The 14,124-nt window shown below is 47.5% G+C and overlaps 1 protein-coding gene and 3 non-coding genes across 4 annotated transcripts; all 4 read left to right on the top strand.

Moving 5' to 3' along the window:
• The first annotated feature begins 1,870 nt into the window (after positions 1-1,870).
• On the top strand, positions 1,871-10,340 carry LOC135821039 (transcription factor btd-like). Its single transcript, XM_065334100.1, has 6 exons — positions 1,871-2,053; positions 2,689-2,779; positions 3,309-3,394; positions 3,797-3,832; positions 4,698-4,981; positions 9,429-10,340. The coding sequence occupies exons 3-6, from the start codon at positions 3,388-3,390 to the stop codon at positions 9,849-9,851; spliced, it is 750 nt and encodes a 249-aa protein (XP_065190172.1). The 5' UTR covers positions 1,871-2,053; positions 2,689-2,779; positions 3,309-3,387; the 3' UTR covers positions 9,852-10,340.
• Trnap-agg (transfer RNA proline (anticodon AGG)) lies at positions 2,155-2,226 on the top strand. The gene has a single exon. It is a non-coding gene; the product is annotated as a tRNA-Pro (tRNA).
• Trnap-ugg (transfer RNA proline (anticodon UGG)) lies at positions 4,411-4,482 on the top strand. The gene has a single exon. It is a non-coding gene; the product is annotated as a tRNA-Pro (tRNA).
• On the top strand, positions 9,279-9,350 carry Trnap-ugg (transfer RNA proline (anticodon UGG)). Its single transcript has one exon. It is a non-coding gene; the product is annotated as a tRNA-Pro (tRNA).
• Positions 10,341-14,124: the final 3,784 nt, after the last annotated feature.

Raw genomic sequence — 14,124 nt, 5'->3', positions numbered from 1 at the left:
GAAATGTGGGTCTTTTTCTGTGTGCCCTTGTCTATGTCCAGCTACACAATGAGATGAGGATGGTCATTGTCATTTTCTGAGCTGCGAACGGGCAGAAAGGTGAGAAAATGTCGGATTTTGACCATTTGTGCTCACCTTTCAATTTCAACGTACCCCTCTATAACATGACCCAGCTGTAATGTCAGCAGTCGCATTGGTTTGATTTTTGGTTTGCTTGTAGGGCGCAGGCACCCACATTCAGTGACGGAGAAAATTTGGCACTGCTGTGAATAGTTTAGTCGCAAAGTGAAGATTCACGGGTAAAAAGCCCCAAACTTGGAGATAGGGTATTATTCAGCTTTCAGCAGCCGTGGGCGAGTTCTTTCGAGAAATGTGGGTCTTTTTGTGGGTGCCCTTGTCTATGTCCAGCTGCACAACGAGATGAGGATGGTCATTGTCATTTTCTGAGCTGCGAACAGGCATAAAGGTTAGAAAATATCGGATTTTGACCATTTGTGCTCACCTTTCAATTTCAACGTACCTCTCTACGACATGACCCAGCTGTAATGTCAGTAGTCGCATTGGTTTGATTTTTTGGTTTGCTTGTAGGGCGCAGGCACCCACATTCAGTGACCGAGAAAATTTGGCCCTGCTGTGAATAGTTTAGTCGCAAAGTGAAGATTCACGGGTAAATAGCCCCAAATTTGGAGATAGGTTATTATTCAGCTTTCAGCAGCCGTGGGCGAGTTCTTTAGAGAAATGTGGATCTTTTTGTGGGTGCCCTTGTCTATGTCCAGATACACAACGAGATGAGGATGGTCATTGTCATTTTCTGAGCTGCGAACGAACATAACGGTTAGAAAATGTCGGATTTTGACCATTTGTGCTCCCATTTCAATTTCAACGAACCTCTCTATAAAATGACCCAGCTGTAATGTCAGTAGTCGCATTGGTTTGATTTTTGGTTTGCTTGTAGGGCGCAGGCACCCACATTCAGTGACCCAGAAAATTTGGCACTGCTGTGAATAGTTTAGTCGCAAAGTGAAGATTCACGGGTAAAAAGCCCCAAACTTGGAGATAGGTTATTATTCAGCTTTCAGCAGCCGTGGGCGAGTTCTTTCGAGAAATGTGGGTCTTTTTGTGGGTGACCTTGTCTATGTCCAGCTACACAACGAGATGAGGATGGTCATTGTCATTTTCTGAGCTGGGAACGGGCATAAAGGTTAGAAAATGTCGGATTTTGACCATTTGTTCTCACCTTTCAATTGTGGTGTGTGTGGAGGGGGGGGGGGGGGGAGGGGGAGATATGCAGCTTTCGAACACCAGCGGCCAGGGCCCTAGGATGGGAAACGACGACAGAAGAATAGAGCCCGTACACGCGTACGAGCGTATTGTCTCACCTGTCCTTTCTCGCCCAAAATGTGCCCGGTCGATCGAAGTGCCCGTGACTTCGGGTCCGGATACCCGAGGTGCGAGGTTCATGTATTTCTGTATTTCTGTATTTCTGTTGTTGATTCGTCATGTTCTAGGTGATGATACTAAGCTGGGAATGTGAAGGAGTGCTGCAGAGAAAGAATGAGCTGGATGAGGGTTGACGGAATGTAAACCGTACCTCTATGCACCCGCACGCGCGCATGCACACGCACACACACACACACACACACACACACACACACACACACACACACACGCACACACCTCCCACCACACACGCGTGCACACGTTTCATTTCATCATTTCATGCATGTGCTGTGCTATCGATTTTAAGTGCCCTTGTGTAATTTGTATGTGTGTATTGTGGGGGGGGGGGGCATGCGGTGCATGCTGATGCACTAAAACGAGAGTAAATTATCGTGTCCGTTCCCAGAGGGAACTCGCGACGGCCGCTAACACCCGGTAAACCCACTGCTGCATTGCTATCTAGATAATGACCATGCTGACTTCGTTTTTTCTGTTCTTTCTTTGCATCAACTGCCCTTGGCTATAGTCTGCTGCTCGTTCTTGGAAAGCTTACTACACCGTGCTCAGTGGCCAACTACTCCGCTTTTTCAAAGACAAGAGAGAATTTCAACAGGTACTGATTATGTCATACCTCTGACGTCACGCGGTGGATTTTATCTCTTGGTACCAGAAAGATGCCAGAAAGTCTGTAATGTTTCAGTGTGGTGTGTGGTTGGTCTGTTGGTCTAGGGGTATGATTCTCGCTTAGGGTGCGAGAGGTCCCGGGTTCAAATCCCGGACAGACCCAACTTTTTTCTTCCTTTTCGCTGACGGCTGGTGGCGACGAAAGGATTACATCGTATTACTCATGCAGTATGTCTGGGTCAGATGTGCTGAATGCTATATCCATTTTATTTCTAATTACGGAGCAGTCGGTTTGATTTGCTGTCACGTATTAAAAGCCTGGCAATTGTTTGTTTGATTGTGCAGGACTAGTGTCCAATGTGCTCGTCTCTGAACAATGGTGGAGGCACTGGTATAAGTCTGTATTGTTGTTAGTTGCTTGACTATGACTCTTGCAGAAACCCCATGTAACAGTGGCGTACAAGCTGGCCGCTCATTCTCGCGTGCTTCCTCTGTGTGGTGTGTTGTGTGTGGTGTGTGTATGTGTGTGTGTTGTGTGAGAGTGTGTATGCGCGTGCGTGCACGCGTGTTGTTTGTGTGCATGCGTCACGATGTGTATGTGTGTGTGCTGCTGTGTTTGTACAGCGTAACCCCTCAGCCCCAGCAATCAACATCACAGGCGGCCACTGTGAAGCGGCCACGGATTACACAAAGCGGAAAACGTGCTGCGGCTAAAGTAAGCCGCTTTGCCGTGTGTACCCTTCAGCACTGGTGAATTCCGGTTTGCAGGGTTTTTGTTTAGAGCATTGCGTATCACACTGTGACGGTGGGTGCTTGTACACCAGGGTGGTGGGGGACTGGAACATGAAGTAATCTGGGTTTGTCTGCCGGATTACCGTTCTGGTTGCCCTTGGGTCACTTTATGCACACGTGGCATTGCTGTCTGAACCGTATTGGGGTAAACAAAATTCATGACTGTGATGGCATTCGTGTGTTGCACAGACTGCGAATCGTATAGAAGTGCTAATACGTGTGTGTTTGTGTGTATGTGTGTGCGTGCGCGTGAGCGTGCGTGAGCGTGTGCGTGTGTGTATGTGTGTGTACATGTGTTTGTACATGTATGCATGCATATGTGCATGCCTCGTACATGTGTGTGTATGTGTGTGTACGTATGCGTACGTGTTTATGCGTGTGTGGGCATATGCTTGTGCCTACTTGTGTGTGTATGTGTGTGTATGTGTGTGTACCGCAATGTCTGTGTGTAGACTTCACAACGGAGCAGAATACCTATTTTTGGCCAACGACGGTGCAGAACGGCAACAGTGGGTCAGCAAGTTGCAGTTGATGGCTGGTATGTTTTTAAACACACTCACCCTATTACCGTGACGACAGTGTGGTGCATCAAGTTAACAACTTAGCATTTCTTCTGACCCCAGCGTTGTGTTTGACCTCTATCTAGTGCAGTAAAACCTGTGTTTGCTGGACCCTGTACCAAGCGGAATCCTGTATTGACCAGACTCTGTACCAAGCGGAATCCTGCATTGACCGGACAAATTTTCATGCACGAAAGTGCTTTGGATCGAACGTGCATCCCAGGAGCAAGCGGAATCCTGTTATATCAGTTTCCGCTGCCCTAAGGGCATCCGGTCTCCATTCATTGCTTCTGTTGAATAACTTGTATGTCGGTGTCCGTTCTCTCTCTCTCTCTCTCTCTCTCACTCACTCTCTCTCTCTCTCCTATCTGCTGGTGTAGCACAAGGGAAGACAGACAGCGATGGCGATGATGACGGTACGTGAATTCACTCTCTCACACATGCTCTCCTAAACCAGACTGTACAACTCTGCATGAGTTGGAAAAGCGGGATCCATCATTTGCATAGTTTTCATGACTGATCCGAAGGCAGATCCGCAACTACTGTCTAGTGTCACATCAGTACGACACGTGGCATCAATATTTACCATGTTTTGACATCTACAATGACGTACACAACGAATAGCGGTGTCCTAGACCAATCTTTGTAGTTGCCCGGATTAGGGGTGTCCATATAAGGAGAGTTTTTACTGTACATCCAGTTTTTAGAGGCCTGTGCCAGTGGAAATGCAAAAAAGGTTACGAAGTTTTTAGAAAAAAAAGGTTGTGAAGTGTTTAGAAAAGGAATACAATGTTACTTCTACACCATGGCTCGTATTGCTGATGCTAAATTTGCTCTTTTCCTTTCCATAGAGGACAGAAGTGGATATTTTCTAAAGTTGGGCATGGGCAATGCCAGTTTGGATTTGAACTGTGTGGAATCCTGCTGGTCTGTGTAGGTTGTTTGGTTGAGTAGCTTGTTCAGGGACAGTTAGCAATGTATTCTTCTTGTAGGTGGCCTGTTGGTCTAGGGGTATGATTCTCGCTTTGGGTGCGAGAGGTCCCGGGTTCAAATCCCGGACAGGCCCAAATTTTTTCCTGTTCTGCTCCAGTCCACTGCATCGTTTTGGTAAGGAGAGCTGTGGTCGTGTGTGCAAACTGGTTTGAATAATCGCAACCAGCCTCATGCATGCTTTTTTCTTCTCACGCTTGCCTTTGTACCCGACTGACTCACGACTGCCAACACAAACACTTATTTGTATTCCACTCCGATTTTTGTCTTGTCTGTCTGCTTGCCTCACAGATCTACCCGGGGTCTCCCCTGGTCGGTTCAGCGCTGCTCTGGCATCACCAAGTTCACCCACAACCCCCGTGACACCACTCTCGGCTTCTCTACCGGCGTCTGCATACCTTTCACACCAACATCAGCAACAACAACAGCAACAACAGCACAGATCTGCGTCACCACAGCACAGGTCAATCTCACCGTTAGCAGAGAGTCTGCCGTCCACATCACCCCTAAGTGCTGGCGGTCCTGGTGGTGGTCCTGGTGGTGGTGGAAGTGCTGGTGGAGCTAGCGATACTCAGGTATGGGCGTGATGCTGTTGGCTTCTGAAGGGATCATGGTGGGGGGGGGGGTTGCTAGAGTGACATGGGAGGGGGGGGGGTGGAAGTTGTGAACAATATGCTTGGAGAAGGGGGTTGTGTGTGTGCGGGGGGGGGGGGGGGGAGAGATACTGATTGTTTGTAAAGGTGAACCTGAAAAAGAAGAGGGGAAGGGGGGGGGGCATTGGGTGATGACCGCAGTGAACAATAGTACCGCGGTGCTCAATGAAATCCTCAGCAGTATTAAGGGCACGATGACACGATTTGCCCCCAGCGTGACGATTTGGTGACACCGGACGAATAGATCACGAACAGCACAGGAGACAATTATGATAATTCTACGTTGTGTTTGCATAATCCAAGGGAGTCCTAAAACAACCACTGGCTTCCAACTACCAAGGGAAAAGCAAGCCCTTTTCTCCAAGGGACAAAACAGCAAAAGGAGCCAGCCAGCCAGTAAAGGATACGGGAAAATACAAGTGGAACACTACGACGTTTGGACTTGGCACGACACACCCGCTCAAATGCCCCTTTTCGGTGACAGTACCAGCATCGGGTCTGCTTGTGCTGACACCTGTCAGCTAAGTGCCTTCTCATGATGCTCCGTACTCTTAAGCCCTTGCACGGAGTCCTCATACGACATGTTGGGTTGAGAGTTCCGTACAGCATTTCTCGTACCTGCTGTACCTGGGCAGTCTTTGGCCAGATGGCTAGAGATGCTGCAGCGTTAACACGTTTGAAATTGGACTTTGTGTCATACTCTTACGGTACGGGAACCCACTCGCAAACTAGAAGGCACGGCCTTCCTCAGGGAAACTTTGACATACCTGGTCCCGGTGTCAACTGCAAAGCCCTCATGGCTAACAACCTTCCTCTTTGGAGGACCGTGTACCTGACCATAGAGTGAAATTTCATGCGCAAGAGCAGCATCTTGCAATGACAGGGGGCATCCGAATGCATGGAGAGTAGTAACTGACATGCCTCGCATTACAACTTCAACACTTTTACTGACGAATACGAAATCCTCCTCAGACGTCAAGAGGCGGTCGCGCACTCCGTGGGTGACGATGGTGACATTGCAGCAGCCGGGTTTGCTGTTTAGGTCCAATTGGCTGAGTTCGGAGGGCTAAACACCCAGTCTAGACTGCTCTTTGATAAGCAACGGTAATGAGTGCTCAGAAGATGGAGACGGTGAAATGGATGTGGTGTGAGAGGCCTTGAAGGTGCTCGTCGTATCGCTGGACTTCTTTGGAGGGCAAAGGCGATCTGCCGCTTCGTGTGCAGCAATGTATGCTCCTATAGCGTCTCTCAAGTCCCGACAGGTCCACAGCGTTGGGCCCTTTTTTAACTCAAGGGCCACAAGTGTGGCACGTGGAAGCTTGCTAGTGATGATAGAGACGATAACACCCGAATCAATCTTTTCGCCGAGAGCATCGAGGCTACGCAAGTGGATTTCTAATTGGTCACACAACTTGCGTAAGGAGGTCGTGGTGTTTGATGCTGACGGCAAGTCAAGCATTGAAGTGTAATGAGAATCAACTAGTACTTGTTTAGTATCGAATCTGTCGCGAAGGATGTCCAGCGCAACAGTGTCATTTGTGTTGGACAACGGTAGGCCGGAGATGGCGTCATGGGCCAACCCAGTAACGTGATCTTTGAGGTAGGTCAGTTTTTGGATGTCTGACAGTTCCTTGTTATTGTCAATTGAGGACATGAACATGTCATGGAACTCACTTCATTTCAAGAAATCTCCAGAAAATTTGGAAATTACAAATTTTGGTAACTTGACAGAAGTTGTAGGTGTTGTAGTGCGAGGCTGAGACTGAGATTGTAGCGTGTTGAGGAGAGCTGTCTGTTGTTGCACGGGCTGTGATTGTGTTTGAGCCATGGGCTTGTGTTGTTCTTGTGTGACAGATAGCAGTTTTGTTGCGGTAGCGTGCAGTGAAGCCGAGGCTAAGGCATGTTGATCGTGTGAGTCTGGGTCGCTAGAGCCAGCTGTGTTTCCGATCGCGCTAGGCGATGATGTGAGCAACGTGCGTTTGAGGGCAGTGACTGTGGAGTGTACAGATGATGAGCACTTTACACAATCGTCTACCTCAGCTTCAACCTCTTCTTTAGAGATACCCAGATTCTAAGGAACCAAAAATCTCAGCTAAACTACCGCAAAAATCGTCATATGCTAACAAGGAAGATTCTAAAACACAGCACAAGAAACTTAGCTTTTGCAAGGTGTACGGATCGGGAGATGCAGCATCGATGGTGGTGCGCAGAGCAGAGGCTTCTTTGATGTCTATCGGAATGGCCACTTGCTGCGCCTGCACCTGCCTACGTCTGAGGAACAAGTCCCGACGGGCGTCTTATCCTTCTTCGCTGGCATCTACTTAGTAATGTTTTGGCACCAGTTTGTCGTCGTTGTCATCGCATCGACAATACCTTTTTTGTCTTTTAATATTGCTATCGATGTAGCCCTGAGGCACTGTTTAGAGCATGAAAACTGGTCTCTACTCTAAGAAGAGACACGAAGAAGACTAGAGAAAATCTGCTTGTAGAGCAGCAAAATGTAAAGTCGGCAATTCTCGCTGGAAACAGAGCTACATTCGGATCACTGGATCCATACTAGGCTCACGCGATTCCTCAGGGGTTAACACGGAGGCAGAAATAGACATGTGTGTATACATAGGAGAGCAAGGGACGTGCACCGCGAGCTGTAGCAGCCAGAAACGGATACGTGCGCAAAGGGGGGGGGGGGGCACACCGCGACATATGCACGGCAGCCAGAAATGGGTACATGCATACAACGGAGAGCAAGGGGAGCACACTGCGACATGCACAGCAGCTAGAAATGGGCATGTGCATACAAAGGGGAGCCCTTTGGTGCCAAAAAAAGGGGCACAGAAATGGTCACGACTCATGTAGGGTACCCTGTAAAAAGGCTTTAGGCCTGTGGGACGGGGATTGCCCTATTCAAAATTTAAATAATAAAGATTATAATAATAATGTTTCGAAATACCTTTTACCCTTATAAATTATACCCTTTCTTACAAAATAATGTTCATGACAAAAGAAATATGTGGTCAATCCTTGTGGACCCCAAATGTACAGGACGCAAGAGCATGAGCTCCCAAAGTGCTCCTGTCCTCCATCGTACAAAGCGGTATTGTTATTATCATTAGTAGCTGCCATGCACGGACACACAGGAGAGGAGACCACACAGCAGGAGTGCAGGGGCAAGCCTGGGGAGGGGGTGCAGGGGCAGGGCAGGGGTGCAGGGGCAGAGCAGGGGCAGGGGAGGGGTGCAGGGCCAGGGCAGGGGAAGGGTACATACTACATAGTGAAGAAGAAGCACGTGCCACAGGAATGGCAATAAAAATGGTCATGTGACGGGGCAGACAACTCAAATAGCACGGTACCAGTTCATCCATTACTAGTGTCCCCGTTTAGTGTTCACATGGGCAGTCTCATTTCCATATTGTTCATGTGCAGGCCTGTTGGTCTCAGGGTATGATTCTCGCTTTGGGTGCGAGAGGTCCCGGGTTCAAATCCCGGACAGCCCAATTTTTATTTTATTATTGCTAAAATCTGCTACAGTTTATATGCTGTCAAACGTAGACCAAATTTTGCGACTCAGCATTTGAATACATGTGTGCTGCTGCATGGAACCAATTCCGCGGAGAAGTTGTTTTATTAGGTTGTCATGAATCCTAGGATATCCATCCCGTCACGATCGACCGTAGGTTGCCAAATCACTGCATCACCAAGGCGATATCGAAAAAAAAATCGCGTGCACCCTTTGTGATTGCACATCGCCAGCATTGCCATACAGTGTTGTGTACTTTATTTATAGTGGGAATTCAAAACAGGCATAGGTCTAATAAAAATGGACCCTTTGGTGATAGGGTGGAAGAGCCATGTAAGCCGGTGTGAGATGCAGCAAACATGACTCACTATGACCTTTAAAATAACAGAAACATTGCCATGAGCTCTGTCTATTATTGACATCCATTTGCGGTGGTGTCCCCTACCAGTATGGAGAGTGTCGAATGTTGCTTGCCGAATCCCTCTTCTTACTTTCTTCTTGTTTCATTTTATTTCCTTCTCTCGTGTGGGTCTATTGTGATTGGGCAGATGTCTGTTATCGTCACCACTATAAATAAAATCCGATCCAATCCACCACTGTGCAGATTCTGCAAAGCCAATAAGGCAATATGAACGGCCTCAGCTACAGCTCCACTGGGTAGTTTTCACATGGGGAGTATCGTTTCTAGTATGTTCGTGAGCAGGCCTGTTGGTCTAGGGGTATGATTCTCGCTTTGGGTGCGAGAGGTCCCGGGTTCAAATCCCGGACAGGCCCATTTTTTAAATTTTTTTCCCCGGCAGCATAACGTGAGAATGTGTTCGACTGCATGTGCGTGCGTGTATGCTTTTGCAGAGACTCTCACACGACTCCCCGTCATCATTACGGCCCAGCATGGATACCGGATCAAGTCCAATGTCGCACGTGCCACCACCCTCAGCGGCCCCAGCAGCAGGCAGCAGTGCACCGGGGGTGAGCCGAGGGGGTACTTCACCATTGCAGCACACACCCTCACAGTCACATGCACAGCCACCACCATCCTCTGCTGCCAGTGCAACAGCAGGTAGTAGTGCTGCGAGCGGCTCACAGTGGCCCAGCACAAAACAAGTAGCATCATCGGCACCGCCGGCCACAGCAGCAGCAGCAGCAGCGGCAGAAGCAGGTACTCCAGCGGACGGTGGTAAACCCGGTGTCGCTGATGTTGCTGCTCTGGCACTGGACAGTCGCAAGAAGAAAGGCCGGCTTGGCTCCATATTTGGACGCAAGGATAAGAAGTAAATCCAATGTCGGACAGGCCCGGTACTGGAACAAGACCAACATTTGTCTAGTAACTGTTTTCCCTTCTTTTCTACCGCTTCTGGTAGAATATTTTAATAGATTTTTTTATCACCAACTATATTTCCCTCAACCAGTGAAAAAATATTTTTATTCGCCGTCTGCTTGCATCTTCCCAGTGCAATGTTGTGTCCACTTCTCTGTAGAATCATGTTGGCTTTCCTCCTCCGTTACTTGTATTGCGCCGCAGTGTACTCACGGCTGGCCCTGTGCTGGCCCTCAGTGCTGCTGACGTTTCGTAGCTTGCTCTTTTTTGCATTTCCCCAGGCTCGAGTGGGTATTCTCATTTTCATTCTATGCTACTTCTTTCATGTCAGCGAATACCTGTTATGTTCAACAGCTCTGTTGATTGTAGTTTCCAAGCAGTGACTGGAAAGCTGGTCTACGGAGTCCTCTGTTGCTGGTGCTAATCAGGGAATCGTATCTTTATGACTCCCCGGTGCCAATCAATTCAATGCCAGTGTGGTCCTCTGGTGATTGGGGGGGGGGGGGGAGGAGAGATAGGACGGGAGTGGTGGCCCCTATGGGCTATGGGCTATGGGCCCATGGACAGGTTTTCATGGCTCTGCATCTACCGCTGCTACAACATGCACTCATACTGAGTCATAGAACTCCCTTGTTTGTGATGCGGGGTAGGGACCGGCGGATTCTGCTCGAAAAGGTGGCAGATTCTGCTCGAAAAGCAGTGGAATTGGCAGAACCATACAAACCTTATGGCGGGCAATTCCTCGAATTCTGCTCCATTTTTTTAATACCAAACATGCATGAAACTTACCAGAAAAAGTACCGAATTCTGCCAATTTTTCTGCCGGCAGAATCCGCCGGACCCTAATGCAGGGCAGTGTGGAGCAGCCCCATGCCAGAGTACACAACTCTCTGGGCCCTGATGATCCGTGACTGTACACCGATTGCGGTAAAAAATATATAAAAAAAGTAAATTATCGTGTCCGTTCCGGAAGGGAACTCACGACGGCCGCTAACACCCGGTAAACCCTTGCGGTGGCAATTGAAATTTGCATGGTCTTGTAATCGAAAAGTCGCTGTTTTCGGTCCTTTCACAAGTGCGTTTTCGTTCGATTATAAGACCATGGTCTTATAATTATGCGAGGGACAAGCATCGCATCGCATCGACATGTACATGTGCAAGTACGCATACCAATGGTGAATGCCAGTACAATGGAACCATGATGAACCTTGTGTGGTCGTCCGATCAGATCAACCACCTCCACGTAGATCTACTACGTGTGACGTAGCTATTCCAAACTCTTCGAAACTAATCCACCTCTCCCATCGGATGAGGTTGTGGAGTTTCGAGGAGCTTCGTTTTTCTGAAGAGGCCAATAAGGCCACCTCTTCAGTAAAACGAAACTCCTCGAAAAGTCAATGAGTGACAATTCGAACGCGCTTTTAGTATGTAACGAACCTGCTGGTGGAGTGATCTAACGAAAGATTTCGTAAACGAAAATTTGTACTTTAGAAAGTTTAGTTATGCAGTATACTTTACAAGGTAACGAAACTCAAAAAAAGACGAAAGCCTGAACTGGATAATTTTGTGGTGTGCTTTTGTATCTAAGCAAAGTCATGTTGTCAAGAACTTCATTCTTGGCAGAAGAAGAACTGGAACTGTGCGCGCATCGTGGCATAGTGCGCTATGGAACGGCCCTTGACATAAGAAGTCAGTAGGTAGCGGTTGATGGGGAGATACAGATCGTCACCATTGCAGGCTCTGTACGCTAGATATAAAACATCAGATGAATTTCTTGCCGATGGATGTGGTTCATGTTCATTCTTGGAATGCTGAGTCAAGATCGATGCTAAATGCTGAAAACAATGCAAAGTGTCCCTGCGTTTACGTTAGCAGCTGGACAAGTGCAAGACAGCAGGAAACCAGAGGCATTTGATTGGAAACTTCGCTCGTAAACTCAGACTGAGCAGAAGTTTTGACCAGCCTAAGTCAGGTAAGTGAAGAATTGAGGAAACTGCATGATGATATCTTGGACTGGGATCTTACCACGTGATAATATCATGGCCATTGTGCAGTGACTGTCTGGATGAAAGACCGTGTGCGCTGAGGACGGACATGATGGAAGGAAGATGTCAAATTCTGCCCAAAATTGACGTAGCTGTGGCAACCTGTACACCTCAGTGTTAGGTGCACTGATGAGTGGTGAAGCTGACTAGTCATACCTGAAGAGACTGGGATCTAGGAATGGCTCGCAATGTATTCGAAGACGGCCATAATCGTGCAGGGCTGTCCGGGCACAGCCAGTGTCTAGGACAGTGCAGCGACTGGTGTGAGTGCATCGCTAAAGTCGAAGAGAGCCACCCACTGTCTGAAGGTGAGTTGCCGTATTTTCCGTGGTTTGGTCGTAAAGTCCGGAGCCACCAGCGAAACCCCCCAACTTTTTAAAAGATACCGGTAGGTTAATTTCAGCTTTCAGCCGCTCTACGCAAGTTGTTTGGAGTAATGACACTCTTTTCAAGTCTTTTCTTCTGTGCACTACCCTTTACCCAGCTATTGGAGGAAATTAGGATGGCTCGGTCAGTCTTTGAGCTATGAATGGACGGAATGGTGTTAAGGAGGCTCCCACCTAAAGACGTAAAAATAAAAGGTCCATGGACACCCTGTTTTTATGCATAGAATGGTGGAGTGATGTCTCTTCTTCAATTTGGTATAGTTTTTAGGTAGGGTCACCAGGCATATAAGAGGTATTCCGGTGTATTTAGTTAGTGTACAATTTCTTGATTTTCGGAAAAAAATGGTAAAACAATTTGGTTTTTAACCCAAAGAAGCCTCCTGGAAGGAGGATACTAAGCATTTTCTTCATCCTGTGTTTAAGAACCACATTTGGAGGTATCTTGGCTACACAAGATAGACTGTGTCTTGGTTTTGCCCTTGGCGAGCCATTTTTTTTCGAAATTATGGGTACTGAAATTTCCATCGGGTGCTGAATTGTGAAAATGGTTCAGCCTGCAACATTTTGTCCATGGACATATTGATTTTTGTGGCTTTCTGTGATCCTTGAGCCCAAGGAAACCGATAATGGACAGTTTTGATGGTGTTACCAGGCACTTTAGACCCCTACCAAACAGTATAGGTATCAAAATATGGTATTTTTAGACCAATTCTGAAAATAGCATTTTTAGAAAATCTGACCATTCTTGCCTTCTTGACTAAATATCACTACCAATGACATGGTACACGGCTGTCAAGAAGCGGCAACTTAGACAGATGGCGTCGGTTCGAGATGGCATGGTAACCGCGCACGTGCCGTGGTTCGTGACTTGCTCATGTATGCACGCAAATGCAAGTCACAAACTCACAAAGATCGTCTTTGCATTTGGAGAAAATATCTTCGACTCTTGTTGGAGGTTGGCGAGGTTTGCCTAATCTTTATTTGATTGCGATGCTGGTATGTCCTCTCAATAATTAGAACAAAGAGAGCTGATGATCGCTTCATTGCTGAGCAGAAGTAACAATCAACTCTCCTCAGGTCCTCAGTGGCAAAGGCAGACAGACACTGCAATTCCACAACGCTCATTTCACGATGATGGAAACAATAATAATTCACACTTGGACAATTTGGTCATCCCTATTCTAGCAGCTAGTCCGCCCAGCAAGCAGATATTGACTATTACGATAAGGAGAAATGCGTGAACGAGAGCTCGCCCAGCAAATACAATTCAAGTCGTGACTCCAGTCAAGAATTAGGGTCTTACTCGAGAACTTCACAAATACAGGCCTAGGCACCCCACAAAACTGATAGGTGGCACGAACGAAAGACAAATAGGCTAGACAAAGTGTCCCAAGTGACTGAAAACAGCAGATCTACCAAATAACACAGCTACAGGTGCCTAAACAACGATTCCAATACAGTAGAGAGTAGTATCAGGCAGAATGAAAGCCTTGGAAGTGCACAAATATAGCCACGACCGCCACGAAAAAATTCTCATTGCTCTACCTCTTTGAAGGGTGAAAGTTACCAGTTATCCTATAGCGATGTCAGTTTATGCCTGTTGGAATCCCCCACAGCCCGCACGAAATACCTTTCAAATAATTCCAGGATGCAATTGCAGCTCCAGACAGGAGGAAGAAGAACACCGTGAAAAAGAACGGCAACGATGCCCAAACTCTCGGGATACGGCTGAAGTCTCCCTGAAGATGTTAACATTGAATAGCCATCGATTACCAGCGTGGTTTGGTGACTTTAGAACT

Source organism: Sycon ciliatum, chromosome 7, assembly GCF_964019385.1.
Source record: "Sycon ciliatum chromosome 7, ocSycCili1.1, whole genome shotgun sequence".
Taxonomy (NCBI): Eukaryota; Metazoa; Porifera; class Calcarea; order Leucosolenida; family Sycettidae; genus Sycon; species Sycon ciliatum.
Note: the sequence above shows the minus strand (reverse complement) of the source record. Positions and strands in the feature narration are given on the sequence as shown.

Coding starts and splice junctions, on each gene's coding strand:
- LOC135821039 (XM_065334100.1), top strand. Junction 3,833..4,697: donor CAGCGATGGCGATGATGACG/GTACGTGAATTC, acceptor CTTGCCTCACAG/ATCTACCCGGGGTCTCCCCT. Junction 4,982..9,428: donor GTGGAGCTAGCGATACTCAG/GTATGGGCGTGA, acceptor ATGCTTTTGCAG/AGACTCTCACACGACTCCCC.